Genomic DNA, 14655 nt, shown 5'->3' with positions numbered 1-14655 from the left:
TGCAGTAGCACGAAGCTTTCTGCCCTTGAGGTTGTGGCTTCGCTTCCTTTTTATTTGCGATTTTTGAGTGTTTTTCTCTTGTTAGGATGTTTTCCACCTCTTTTCCCTATGATTGGCGTTCCTACAAGCTCAACTAGGTTTTGCAGATGCTTTGCACAAGTTTTTGAAGGAATCATGGGTCCCTAGTCACCTTTGTTGCATGTGGGTAGGGCTTTGGAACAATGGGGTTTTGAGTTTTTCCCATGAAAAATCTTTGAAGTTTTTTTTTCATTTTTTTCACAAAAATTGTGTTCATGGGTTTTTGTTTTTTGCATAGTTTTTCACCCAAAAATCATGGGTTCTTTCTCTATTGGAGGGTTCTCTACATTTTTTTTATACAAAATCATGAAGGGTGTTGCTATTTTTTGGGTTTTTACTGTTTTTTCCACAAAAATGAAGCTTGTTTTGGGTCACATCTAGGGTTTCTAGAGAAAATGTTATTTTGCAAAAGGTTTTTGACGATTTTTTACGAAATCATGGGTGTTTTTCTTTTGATGATTTTTGCCAAAATTGTGTTCTTTCAGACTTGTGAAGGTTTTTTGAGAAGCCAAATCTTGGTGTCTCTAGATGGAGGGATGGCTGTTACCCAACATCAGGCTGGAAGAATTGTGGTTGATAGATTGTGGTAAACTTTGTCATATCTAGAAGTTCTTGTAGAACTAGGGAGGGTCTTAGTAGGCTCATGTTGTAAAGTGTTCTCGGGAGAACCAGGCAGCCTTCTATGCATGCATTCATGGCTAAATGTCCTGCAGATTATGACAAGTTTTCTGTAGGGCAGTTAGAAGGATGATCACTGAGGGAGGGTATTAAAATAATAATGTAATGTTTCTATAATGGTTATCTTAGTCTTAGTCGTTTTGTTTCCTTTTAGGATGTTTTCTTTATGGCTCACTCGTCCAGTAGTTGTATTGAAAGAGATAGGAGAATATAAAAAATGGGATTTAGAAAATCCTTGGAGTTTTTGAAGCAATGCCAAATGCAAGCTTTGATTGTATACTTGCAATAGGTGCCAAAATGTTTGCTTAGGAATAGGATGTGAATTCTCCAAAAAAATTCATTGAAAGTGGATCTTGCTAGATGTGACTGTCCACATGTCAAGATGTGAAAGCATGTGGTTGGCACTACACTTTTTTGGTGAAAAGGGCCTACTAAAAGAGGAGTCTGATATGTAACTCTGGTTCAGTGATGGGGTGGTAGCAGTTGTCTAGTTAAAAGGAGCCTTTGAGATTGATGGTAATATATCTTTATGTGTTTCTTGTGGAATCAATTGCATCGTATCTGGGAAGATGGATGAAGAAATTTTTCAATTTATGAAATCACAGATTATATCTTCTAAATAAAATTTAGGTTTCTAAAGCAAAGAAAAAAGATTTTAGAAAAGGGAATCGAGTCTCTTTGATAATGAGCCATCTACTCTTGATGTTTATATTTTAGTAGATAAGGTAAACTAAATTGATAAACCTCTGTCAACCATTGAAGTCAAAACTGTTGTTCAAGGAATACTCTTCAACCTACAAATGCAATAGATATTAGTTATGTTAACCATAGTTGCTAGAATTGGATTTGGTGTATACTTGGAAATTTAAAGAGAACATGATATATAGATATTTTTTAAGGAACTAAATGTTTTCTATGCACTCTTAAAAAAACTAATCAATTTCAAGCTACTTTGATTACATACACAAATATACATTGAACAAATAAGTACAAAATTGGATTTGAGTTGAAGGAAATAAGAATTTTAAATATATAAATATTTCTCAAGTGGTTTTGGCAAACTTACCAAATCAACAAAAAGCCTATGTGTTTGGGTATAATTTGTGCTGGCATTGGAATAGTAGAATTGGGTTGGGTTTGATTTTGGGGGTCAAGTTGTGTAGAGCCAACAATTTTAGGCTGGCTTATGTGTGTAGAGCTCAATTTAAGGTGATTCTAGTGATGGGTTATATGCATTTCATTCAGTTCTATATGAATGAGTTATTTGACATATTAGGTGAAGGAAGCATGGGTGAAAGAGGAGAAGGCTTCCATAGCCAAGACTGCTTTCATAGCCATGTTCCAATCTCAAAGTTATGAGCATCATTTGTCATGATCGTGAGGGATTTTGATGGGGGATGGATTTTGCATGGGGGACATGCATCAGGGTTTGATTGCACATTGTAGTGTGGCTAAGTTACTGGTTTTGGTATAGGTGTGGGTATGGGTACTGGACTGGGTATGACAGATTTGCTTTTTTCCCTGGATATATATATATATATATATATATATATATAACCAGGAATACATAACCAGTTCAAGCTGAAAGACAGCTACTGTACCAAAGACCAGCACCAAAGAACAGTACCAAAGACCACACTGGGTCATAGAAAGAGCATCAGACCACGGAGGGTCACAACATACAAAGTAACAGACCACTGTAGAATGAATTACAGGCTCAGCAATGCCTACTGCAATGTATCATGTACGCACAATGTCACATAATGCCTCCAGACGCAAAGTATAAAGGAGATAGATCAGTACATCAATGAATCAAAACAGAAATCTGAAATACTTTCAACAGGACAGCCAATGATACTTTGAAATTGTAATGTCCCCATTTGTGGAGTAAGAGTAATTAATTAATTTTATTAGTTAAGTTGTCCAAATTATTGTTATTTTTTATGGATAGTTTAATCAATAGTATTAAGTTAATTATTTATAAAGTTATCAAATAAATTAAAAATTAAAAGATGACTTTATATTTAATTAATTTAATAAAGTGACTTAATTTAATATTATATCACAAAGTCACTTAAGTGAAATAATATTAAATTAATATTATTTCTAGAAGCTTCTGGATGATGGATTAAAAAAGTATAAAAGGAGGTTTAGCTCAGCTTCTAATCAACCAGGAATTGATATATGTTTTGTGGAGTTTGTGGAGACTTGAGTTTCTGCAGAATATTATCTTTGGGAACGAAAACTCCCATTGATAGCATAATTGAGGGAGTGAAAGATCTCTTGAGGGGTTGCTTGAGGAGGTGATACTTTAGTCATCTCAATTGTGCTTATCGAGTTCATATGAATTTCATGATAGACATCTTTGTGGTATTTTCAGTCCATCCATATTTGTCATATTGGTGCATCGATTCTTATTGGAAAATATAGGCGATTTTACTAAAAGACCAATTGAAGGGGGAATTGGGAGATAGCTGGTTGTGGAACAGGTCTGAAACAAATTGGACTCTATCCTTCATTCCCACGACTTTGCCATTATCAATTCGCTGAACCTCCAAGACCTTCACTTGAGGTCAGCGCTAGCATTGAGAGCATAAGGTGATACATCATAGAAGGCATTTGAAGAGGGCTAAGTGTAGTTGTGGGTGTATTAACAGGTCTGAAACATAATCGGTCTGCAACCACCATTGATACGATTTTGCTGATTGCTCCTTGAATAAGCATCGAACTCAGCATTTGGGAATAGCACCTTACTTGGAGAAGGACAGCAATCACTTTCAGGAGTAGGGAGAAGAGTTTGGAGCTGGAAACTAATTATTATCAGATCTTATGACAGCGGCAGGGGCGATTTGAAGAGGATCGATTTTGCTCATTGGAGGCTCCAAAACTTGTGATATTGCTTGCTTCTTCTAATTCAAGACTAGACGATTCTTATTAGGTTCTTTTGGCATCACTATCTCCTTGTGTTTCTCTGTTAGATGTATATGTCCCGTGCTGCCATGTATCTTCAGACTTTCTGAGAAAACCTTTGATTAATTGCTAAGTGTTTGGAGATTGACTGGGTCATTGTAAAAAGCTCATTTGATTCATAAATAAGGAGTAATAAGTTTTCTTATCATTTGCTGATTGTCCTTTGGTTTCATGCCAACTGTTTGATGAAATTACAGTCAGCTGTAGGTGTATGATTTGCATCCAAAATTGGTGTAATTACATTATAAACTAGTTGCACATTCATCTTAGGGGATTATGCTATCATTAAGAAGTTGTTGTAAGTCATACATTGATGAAAACTTGTGGTTGATACCTCCAAAACAAGTCTGCAACTCTGTGACAGTCATACAGCATAACACGCAAGTTAAAAATTTCGCATAACACACAGATTGACAGCCTACTGTTTGTCAATATTCCTTGCATTCTCAATCCTATAACTCCAGGGGATATTTCAGAAATGGCATCCCTGCAATTAAATATCCTTCAGAAAGAGCAGCTATCATGGTATGAAGCACAATTGTAGCCCCCTATAGGTGTGTCAAACTCAGAAAAAGTTACCATCTGGTCTGACCACAATAGTAGCATAGTCATGAAGATGAATTCTCTGACCCTTTTGAAGATCCAAGCCTTTCTCAATTGTCTCAAACAAGGATTTGTTGCTATATCTCTTTTAAAATGCCAATTGGTATATTAGAAAGAGTTTATGATCTTCCTTTGCATAGGGCCATAGTCTATCAAACTTGAACTCAGCTCTATTATTTTCCATCTGATCAGTATCTAGCAGCTTGTGAAATTTGTCCTTAGAGCTCTCCAACAACAAAGAAACCTGCATAGCAATATCATAGAATATGAGCCTTGTCAAAGATTCAGTAAGCTCCCTTCTCTTGTCTGAAAGTTGAAACCAGTCCTTGTTTCTTGCTTTCCATAAATACCATAAAAGCTTAGTAGAAAGAATAAGCCAAAATAGGTTAAATGATTTATCCAAATCAGTCACATAAGAAAAGAGAATCTCATGCCAAGCCAAGTTGCCCCTAAAACTCCACCCGCCCAAGTCAGCAAATAATAAAATACAAACCTCTTTGTCATAGAAACAATCAGAAAAGATATGCTTCAGAGTCTTACAAATAGGACAGAAGTTCAAATTGGAGGAAAGAAAAGAGCAAGGTAATTTATTCAATAAGAGCAACCATCTAAAGAAAGCTTTTTTTGGTTCCACAACACTAGACCAGAGATGTGTAAGGATTTTAGATCATAGGCTAGAAGAAAGCCTAAGGTTCCAACAATCATTAAGGTGCCTGATTACATCTTGGGATTTAACTGAAGATCCATAAATGACCTTTGACTTAATGTTTTGAAAACCTGTGCCATCACACCATTGCTGTTGACAATCATGTCATCAATATTACCAGGTTGAACAGGAAAGATAATTATACTGCAGGCTTCCCTAAGAACAGAATAAGTTCTGCATTGGGTGTCTGGTAGATCAAATTCTGCACTTGGGGAGGCCCATGTTTTCAACTGATTGATACATGAAATATCCTCAAAGGTTTTTCATGCCTTTACTGAACCAAGCTTTAGCAGAGCATCTTTGCAACAAAGCAAGAGGTTTCTCTTTATTGTACAAGTTCCACCATATAGATCTTGCAAGAAAGATATCAGAATTCACATCCGTTTGTAAATATATTTTTTACTTGTTCCTACGCGTTTTATAATCTTTGAAAGACATTGGAACCAACATGGGTAACAGGGAACTTGCCAAACAATAAGTCAAAGAAGTGAAATGCTTCCAAGGCTTGCAGTGCTTTGGGACTGCATTCTGAATATTATTCCTAACCAAGACTTTCCAAGGCTCATACCCTTCCATGGCTTTCGGAATTTATTTAACAGTTGTTTTTTCAGTTCTTTTAGACATAGGCCACCCATAGACTTGTCAAGACAACATCATTCCCTTTTGACTGCATGCTTCTTTTTATTCCCTTTGGCATCAGACTGGAGAAATTGTATGAATCTCTTCTGGATATAATCAAATTGGTATCTATAGAATAAATATTTGAAATATGCCAGAAAAAGAAATATATTGCCTGTTCCATTTATTTATCTTTTAATCTATTTTACCAATAATCTGATCCCACATATCCTTCAGGGAGGGAGATATAGCAAAAGGAACACCAAGGTACCTAACCTGATGGTGAGGTCCCCCCAATTGAAAATCATACTTACGAAGACAAGTAGGAGTATTTTCCCAACCAAGCAAAACATGTTTAACAGTGGAGAGCTTAGCACCCAAAGCTTTAGAAAATAGGCTAAGTTTTTGGATTAACACCATAAAATTGTCTTCCTCAACTTCCACAACAAGAGCAGTGTCATTAGAAAATTGGATGTTTAAGAGATCTCCCCCATTAGACAACTTACTCCTCTAACTCTAGGGCTCGAGCATGAGCACCTGAGAATGTAGAAAATAACAATCAGATGCAATAACAAAAAGGGCAGGTGCAAGTGGACATCCTTGCCTAATAGATCTCTGCAGTTGAAACTGAGTAGAGACAAAGAGCAATTCACACTCACCTGAGCCACAACATTTCCAAGCAAGGTCCTGACCATCTGACAGAAGAAAAGAGGAAAACCAAAAGCCTCTAGAGCCTTTTCACATCAAGAAGCTTGCCAATATTCTGACCTGAAGACTAGCCCATTCCGTAGCTTCTGAGGTAGCTAGGAGATTCTCTAAAATATATCCGCCTTTTATAAATCCAGTTCTGTGGGAGCCTCGGGAGCTTCGCCCGAGGCCCCAGTGATTTTGGGCATAAAGTATCTGGCATGATCAGGCACCCTAAGGATTTATCAATTCAAAAAAATCATAACTAAAAGGAAACAAATAGGAGTGGGAAAGGAATACACACATGCATCAAACAAACAAGGTACTCAACATAACCCCCAATGAAACACTAGAGGACTAATAGCCAGCAATAGGTCACCTATAGAAGCAAAGGAGGAGAGTCTGCAAGAAATGGTGTAAAACTTTTTGCCTTCCACCATACAGAGCTCCTCCCGTATCTTGCAAGTTGGTCTTCAATTTTAGTTTTTTTGGTTTCTTAAAACCAAATTAATAAAACATAATATAAGAAACATGCGAGTTGAGGCCATAGAGAAGTAATTAGGCTCTAAATAATTGAGAATGAAATATATGTTTGCCGAAGAAACAAATCCCTTGAGTGTGCACTAGTTGATTCAATGTTGGTTACTTAGGTAATGTCCAAGTCTGGTCATTTTTTGTATTTATTTTGTTTCCTGAGGGTCTATTGGTGAGCCAAGTCTGACCAGAACTTGCTAGTCCTAGTGAATCTGGTGAATTTGTTGAACTTGGCAAATCTGTTTGAAATTTTGTGAGACTCCAATTCTTGTTTGGCCTGCCACATCTCGTCTGTTCCAGTGAGTCCTGTAACTATTGCATGAACAATGTCAAATTATCTGAACAAAATAAACCTGAAGTCAAATTACATGGACATTGTCACTGCTCTATCAACTCTTTTTCTCTCCCATTGATATATATACTATTCCATATTCTGTTATACATTTAGTTTGTGATATTCCATTTATTTTTCAAGTGCATACTTACATAGGATATAGCATTGTATTTCATCGCTTTTCTTCATTTACATTTTTATTTATCTCCATTTATGGACTTGAATAGACCACAAACTCAGAAAACTCAACCCTAACACTATGGAATATTACAAAATCAGAGGTACAACTTGGTTAAACAGTATAAAGAATAAAAAACGATAGGAAGATGCACAAGGGTAAGTAACCAATCAAATAGATTAGTAATTGTCAAGGATTTCCATACAACGGGAAAGAAAAGACCCTGATGAACAATTACGAATGAGATACTTAAAATGGCATATAACTCCCATTTTCTGTGTTGCTGATATATTCTGTCTTATGTTTTTTAAGATGTATGAATAATGATAAGTAGTGCAAAGTATCTGTATTGTTGATGAGAAGAAGATCAAGATAAAAATATGATATTTCTTTAAGGTTTTGTAGCGGTCCTTCTCTTCTTGGCTGTCATATGCTGACTTTCATTCTTGATGCTCTCAGATGGTGAATAAAGAAGCTTTTGGGACTCGCATAGAAAGCTGCATTGATAGTGCTGATGTGCTAGCAGGGAATCATCAGATGGAGGAATGCGCTGGGAGTCATCCTCAACATGGTTCTGTTGGATTTGAGTTACCTCCACCATATAAGGGAAGGCCTGGCAAAGGTTGCTGTATGATGGTTCAGGTTTTCCTCCTCAATCTATTTTTTCTCTTCACTTAGCTATTGAATTTAACACGTTCTGTTTGCATAACAACCACAGTTAACTTTATTGAATCTAACACATGCTGTACCCATTCTTTCTTTTGGCAATCAAGAATTGCAACTTTGTCTTCACTAGTCTTCCCTTCATAATATTGGTACAAATCAGCAACATCGAAAATAGGTGAAATGACTACATTTTCAGGAAGTTCTATTTCATATGCATTGAATGCAAATTTCCATGAGGTCTTCCATTGTTTTGTTGTTTGTAACTAGTTCGAAAATTAATTATAAAGCAAAAATCAAATTGCCCAAGGCAACATTTGATTTTTGCTAAATAGGGTTGGGCCCGATTTGTATCCACACCCAAAGGTAGCGTGGGCATTCAAACTAACACTAGCACCAAATTTAATATAGGGCCGACCCTATATAATATAAGGTGGAAGCATTCAAATACATATACATTAGCGTGGGAAATCAAATTTGAAGTTCGCGCCAATTACTTATTGGGCCGACCCAATAAGTCAGCAAGCACCATATATATATGGTGTCATTTGGAGTGCATAAGATAAGTTTTTCAAACAAATAATTCTGCTCCAAAAGATTGATGCGAACTCTACCTTTGCCCTATGGTGCAAAATTCTCCAGTCGTACAGTGCGAACCTTCTCAGCTATTATGTGCAATCAGTATATGAAGAATCTAAGCCAACTTGGTGTGAACTATCTCTGATGTTAGGAGCAATCCGTGCTTGAAGAATCTGATCCATTGTATGTGATGGCATAATCCTAGATGCAAATACCTCCATTAAAGAGTGCAGACTTCATCATCAAAAGGTGCAGAACTGTGTACTTCATATTGATATTGAAGACAGGTTATCAAAGCTCTGAGACATCATATCAGACCTGGAGCAGATCTAAAGAAGAAGGCTGTTTATACCTGATTTGGTGCAGTCTTGGTCAAGCTTGTGTGCTGGCCTAGTTATCAGATTAGAACAAGCAGATTGCTGTTTGTTCATCATCATTAGCATTAAAGGGATAAGCATTGTAATCTATCCAATTGGTGACAATCAGATCTGAGGATCATTCCTTGTTGGGTTTTCCTCCAAGGGGGAGGTTTCCTAGGGTAACTTGTGTTTTGTGTTATATTGTTTATGCATTTCATTTAGACTATGTTTGTTTAATTGTTCAGCTAACCTTCATGTTAATATAAGTTGTCAAAGATACAATTCTGATTTTGTTCTTACTGTTAATCTGAGACCTAAAATCCAACATGGTATCAGAGCCAGGTCCAGGCTAGGAGCCCCAAGTACACGAGAGGTGTGGCTTAAGGGGGGGTGTGGGTGTTGTAAATAAGCCACACCCGGACTGACGATGGACTGGTCCAAGAGGGGCCAGTAGCTCAGTGGTAGAGCACTCCAGCAGCGTATGGAAGGTCCTAGGTTCGAGTCCTAGCTGGTCCATGTCTCAACATGTTTAATCTTATTCCGTTATATTTTATTGTAGGGCCCTTGAGGAAACCTTTCTTTTTGTAAATGAGCTAACACCACATCTCCATCTTGAAATACTTGTGCTTTTTTCTTTAGATCTGCATGTTGCTTATACTTCACGGTTATTTTACTATTTTTCTGTGATGTCCCCATCCTAGTCAAGGACAGTGGTTTGAGGAGTGGTCTGTCTATTTGTTCTAGTTTAGTGTTGAGTTCACTTTTGGTCTTCGTTTCATCAATTTCTGACATTATATGAGGATTTCCTAATTTTTAGGGAAAAACTAGTAAAAATAGACATGGTCCTATTTTCATTGGCATGGCGAACTGTGGCCCCAGCTTCTGACAGATTCAATTTCTGAGCAATAATGAGGGAGATACGAATTTTTAAGTGATTCCCACAGGCAATTAATGTTTTAATGAAATATTAAAATAAAACCACAAAGTGCATCACTTAAATTTATCTAAGTAAAAATTTAATATCTCCTAAGTTGGCGGTTAGGCCATCCTCTTCCACTTGTTCAGCGGGAAATGCAACATAGAATGAATTGGTAAGTACTACTGAAGCAATTCTTACAATGATAGAGATGTGAAAGAAGATAGAATGAAGTACATATCTCAAGAATTCACTGACACACTCTAACCAAAAACACTACTTGCTGTTCTGAAATCAGATACAAGGAAAATGCAGAACCAGCCATCCCGAAACCCACTAAAACGCTTGTAACTCTCTCAAAACACAATAGAATCATGCCAAACCAGAAGCTAATGAAGCGTATGACATAAGCAGACAAAACAATACCTTGAAACTGCAATTTGAGAGCATCAACAACAATGCACGCAACCCAAGGCAATTCTGGAAATGGCGTTTTGGCTGAATAGTTCGATCTGCAACTGTTAATTGGAGAGTTCTCCAATTGCCACACCAATGTAGGAGAATTATTGTCTCTCCGATACGCTTCCAACAAGCCCTCACCCAGAATGATGCACTCAACACACAGGTAGCTACGAGCTAAATACACTTCCAGCCGGCACACACCAGCAACACCAAAAAAACCAGCAGCACACAACTCTTCACCAACACACCCAAAAAGTCACCAAATAGCTCACAACTACGAACCACAGCTAGGAGTGATATCTCACACTCGAAACCGGAAGGAAGGATCTAGGAGGTATTCACCCTCGAAGAAGTCTGGAGTCATTCCGACAGCATAACGATATATTTTCTCTGGATGAACAAATGAGGAGCCAAACACCTGTTTATATAGCTTTTCCATTCTGAAATTCAAATGGAACTGCCTCCAAATTCGCCTCATTCAAATTGCGTTTCATTTCAAGTGGTGGACCCAAAGTGGCGCCCACTTTCCTAATTCCAAAAATCGCGCCTAGGAAGAATACCACAATTTTGGCATGATATAACTTTGGAGTATATCGAAAATAAAGTCTCATATATTCATTAAATAATTCGCCTAGGCAAGACTTAGGAAAAATATCAATTTCTGCACAATTCCTCATAACATCAATCAGCAATAAAATAATTAAATAATAACCTTAGGATAAGGAATAATATTTAATTAAATTGCTTATAACTCCAGTGCTGATTATCAACAAAATTCGGATAAAGCTGAGCAATTAGGATCACTGAATTGTGTTGGAATAGGACCAAATCCAGGATTGCCAAAAATAGAATGCCCCAAACTGCCACTTACAAAAAATAGTAAGTCATGAAATAATGCTTAAAAAATCGTTATCTTTGCAACTAGAGAAAGAGCTTGGCGAGCTTAGCAACTCTGTACCATCCCGACGGCCAAACCCTAACTTACTAAAAATAGTAAGTTCACATTCCACCCCTGACAAGTTTGGTCGGAACTCCAAGGAACATGGGAACCCTTAATTCACCTTTCCACATAGCCTACGGGTCTCCGGAATAGGCCAATGGACCACTGAATGCAACATCACAAGGAAGGGGATATTACACATTTCCGGCATCCACATGTCTTCAACAATTTGGCTTATTGGAGCTGATCTGCACTGAGTTAAGTTCAGTAATTACACAGCTTCATATGCAGATTTGGAGTGGTGCCATACCTTCTATTTGATGGAGTGTTTGAGTGAGGATCGGTGGCTGATCAAGTCTGAAACACATTGCCGGACTGCTGATGCTATAACCAGATTTGCTCGTCATACATCTCTGTAGCATTGAAGTTTCATTTGTTGGTGGGCGATGTTGAGAGGAGACCTAGGCGATCCATTTGATGACATTTTAAGGAGCCACTGTGAAGGAGTTACACATGCTGGTCACCCTATTTCCAAGTCTGAAGTGAAAGGTCTTCCAACCACGATTTTGCTTATATCAGCTCAAGAGGGCTTCATACATCACTTCTAAGTTAGGCGATTGGGAGTATAAGGAAAGGCGATTCATTTAGTGGCAGTTTGGAAGGAGGTTAATAGAAGATTGGCTTATGAGCAATTCCAATCAGAAAATCGAGCTAGACTAATATATGCTACGATTTGGCTTTTTGTTTGTTTATATGGCTTTTTAATTTCATATTGAGAGGGGCGATCTCTCTAATCAATTGAGGCGATAATTTTAGGTGAAGGTTTGGGGTGAATCTGCTATCATTCACTGTGTTCTCAGACCTGTACATTGCAGCAGACTGTGGGGAGCTTCGATTTGGACTTTGGAGTGTCTTTGTCATCACTTCATGCTTATATCCATAAGACGATGACTCCAGGTTCTCTTCCAAACTCTCATTGTGAATTTTCAGTATGAATTTATAAGATTAGTTGCAGGTTGGTGTTTTCCCTACAGGTGTGACTGTGTGTTTAGTGCATTGCAGATAACCAGAATATGACAATATACAAAGATGCAGACAAATAGATGAACTCGATACTGCATTCTCATTGATAACATGTGCGAGTACATCAGATAACATCAAGCTTGTACTATCCTACCACAAATTGGAAACAAGGATGACTATATAGGTGTCAGCATGGTTACCCGGTGCCAACTGCCGACAACCGTTAGTTGACCGCCGACCTTTAACACACAAATTAACACATACGTAATTACCCGACAACATCATCCCCCCCAAAAAGAAGGGTCGTCTTTGGACGACATACAACCAAAATGGAAATGATATAACATATACAACAAAAGAAACTCATGACAGAGGGGGTACAGAGGGCGTCTTTGATGAAGAAGGGCCCGCTGTTGTGGCTGCCATCTGCTCCCGCAGTTGGTACACCTGCTGTGTACGGTGGCAAAGATCCCTCTCAGCGACCAATTGCCGCTCCCTCGACCGCTTCATCATATGAACAGCCTCCATAAGCTCCTTCTGTTTCCTGTCAAGCCCGTCCAGGGCAAAAGTGAGTCGGGTCTCCAACAATGCTTGCTCACTCGTGGCAGTTGCCAACTACGCCTTCACCCGAGCCAACTCCTCCTCCAGGCTACTGGCCCTAGCTCGCTACTGGGCAAGCTCCAACTCAAGAGGTGGAACAAGGGTGGCCAGCTCCGCTCGAGCTTCCAGGGCGGCCACCCGCGCCGTCTCCACACTGTGCTGAGTCTGCCTGAGCTGATAATAATCATCTCGAATAGACTGCTCGACTCTCCTAAGTAGGGACTGCATCCTACTCTCTCCAGCCACCCCCGAGCGCAGCCACTTCAACATCATAGGGAGCTCAACCTCAGGCTAAAAACTGGACCATCCCACTAGGCTGGGTCTCCGCAGGGTCCCCAATCTGCAGATCTAGCTGACAGGCCTCCTCTCCCAAGCCCTCTGTCTCATGCAGTGTCATGGTGTTCTCCTGCTGGGGAGAAGAACTATCCCTCTCTAAGTCCACAACAGCCTTCGAAGGTGGTCGTGGGGATACGAACGGTGGTCCCACTGGCGTCAGGGGGGGAGTTGCATAGCAACCCAACCATGTATCCATAGAGGCGTCATCCTCTGCCATGTCCGCACCTCCCTCTAAGGTCTGTACAGTTGGTGCCACGGAGGAGGGCGTACTCCCTACAACCCTCTGTGCTGGCATCTATGCGAGAACCTGTGCTGGTGGATGATGCAATTGTCCAAAACCCGGCACAGGGACTGTTGGGATGGCACCAACTATCACCCCCATACGCGAGAGTGGCGTCACCTGGCCATCCGCACTCAAAAACGTCGGTGTAAAGAGGATGTGGCCTGTCTTGGCTCCCTCTGGGGGCTTGACCCTACCAGATAGAGGCCCTCGAGTTCCTCTAGGTATATGTCCAAAAGTCATCGTGCCGTCAGTACTCTCCCCCATACGAGGGCTCTCTTGCACCTCTCTCCGACTTGTAAGGCGAAACACATCATCTCCACCACTGTTCCTCGTTGAACCATCATCGGACTCCCCACTGCTACTATCAACCTCTTTTGCGGTCTCTGCCTCACTCTCAGAAATGGTTACTTGGACTGGTCTCTTCGCTTCTTACTAGACTATGCATCTCCACCACCTATGGAGGTGTCGAGGTGGGTCCAATAAAAAATGGACGTTTGCAAGGGGTCAATGCTACTGCTCGACTTCCATACCCACCATTTTGGAGCCACCTGTGTGTGTACTGCATCGTAGAAGAGACCAATGGCGTGGAAGGGCATGTAGAACACCTTGTGCTTCAGAGTCAAAAATTCATTGATTCTATCTAAAAGCACCGTCGCCCAGTTATACACAGTGCCGTTCCGCAATCCATCCATCAAGACGATCATAGGTACCGCTGTGTCGGATGCCCTGCTGGCTCCCATGAGGGGGCTCTTCATTACATCGAGCAAACATTGCCACCCTCCTGGTATGATGAAAGATTTCTTCAAACCCCTACCCTTCGGTGTAATTATCCTCCCCCATTCGGCTGTTGACAAATCACTGCGACATATCCGTTGTAGGAGCTGCGTCTTCCTCTCGGTTGACATTTTCATGGCACTCCTTTCCACCTCCTTGCCCTCGTCTGGAATTCCAAACACTTGAGCGAAAGTGTCTGGTGCGAAGGAAACGACAATATCTGTGTCTTGGTATTTGAATGTCGATACTCGCAGCTCTGCATTATAGATTTTAATTAACATGCAGAGGTATGGCTTGAAGTCACGTATGGCGAAAACAAGCATCTGTATAGCCC

At 39.6% G+C, this 14655-nt stretch overlaps 1 protein-coding gene across 6 annotated transcripts in view; it reads left to right on the top strand.

Moving 5' to 3' along the window:
• The window catches only part of LOC131063777 (uncharacterized), a 287839-nt gene that overhangs the window by 141656 nt on the left and 131528 nt on the right, over window positions 1–14655 (top strand). For all 6 annotated transcript variants that reach the window (XR_009111129.2, XM_057997712.2, XM_057997713.2 and 3 more), the window contains exon 9: window positions 7846–8028. Coding sequence is in view for 5 of the 6 variants with exons in the window: in XM_057997712.2 (XP_057853695.1) it covers window positions 7846–8028 (183 nt within the window). In the remaining variant the exon portion in view is untranslated. The remainder of the gene's footprint in view (window positions 1–7845; window positions 8029–14655) is intronic.

Source organism: Cryptomeria japonica, chromosome 5 (genome assembly GCF_030272615.1).
Source record: "Cryptomeria japonica chromosome 5, Sugi_1.0, whole genome shotgun sequence".
NCBI classification, from domain to species: Eukaryota; Viridiplantae; Streptophyta; class Pinopsida; order Cupressales; family Cupressaceae; genus Cryptomeria; species Cryptomeria japonica.
This window is presented reverse-complemented; position numbering and strand designations above follow the sequence as displayed.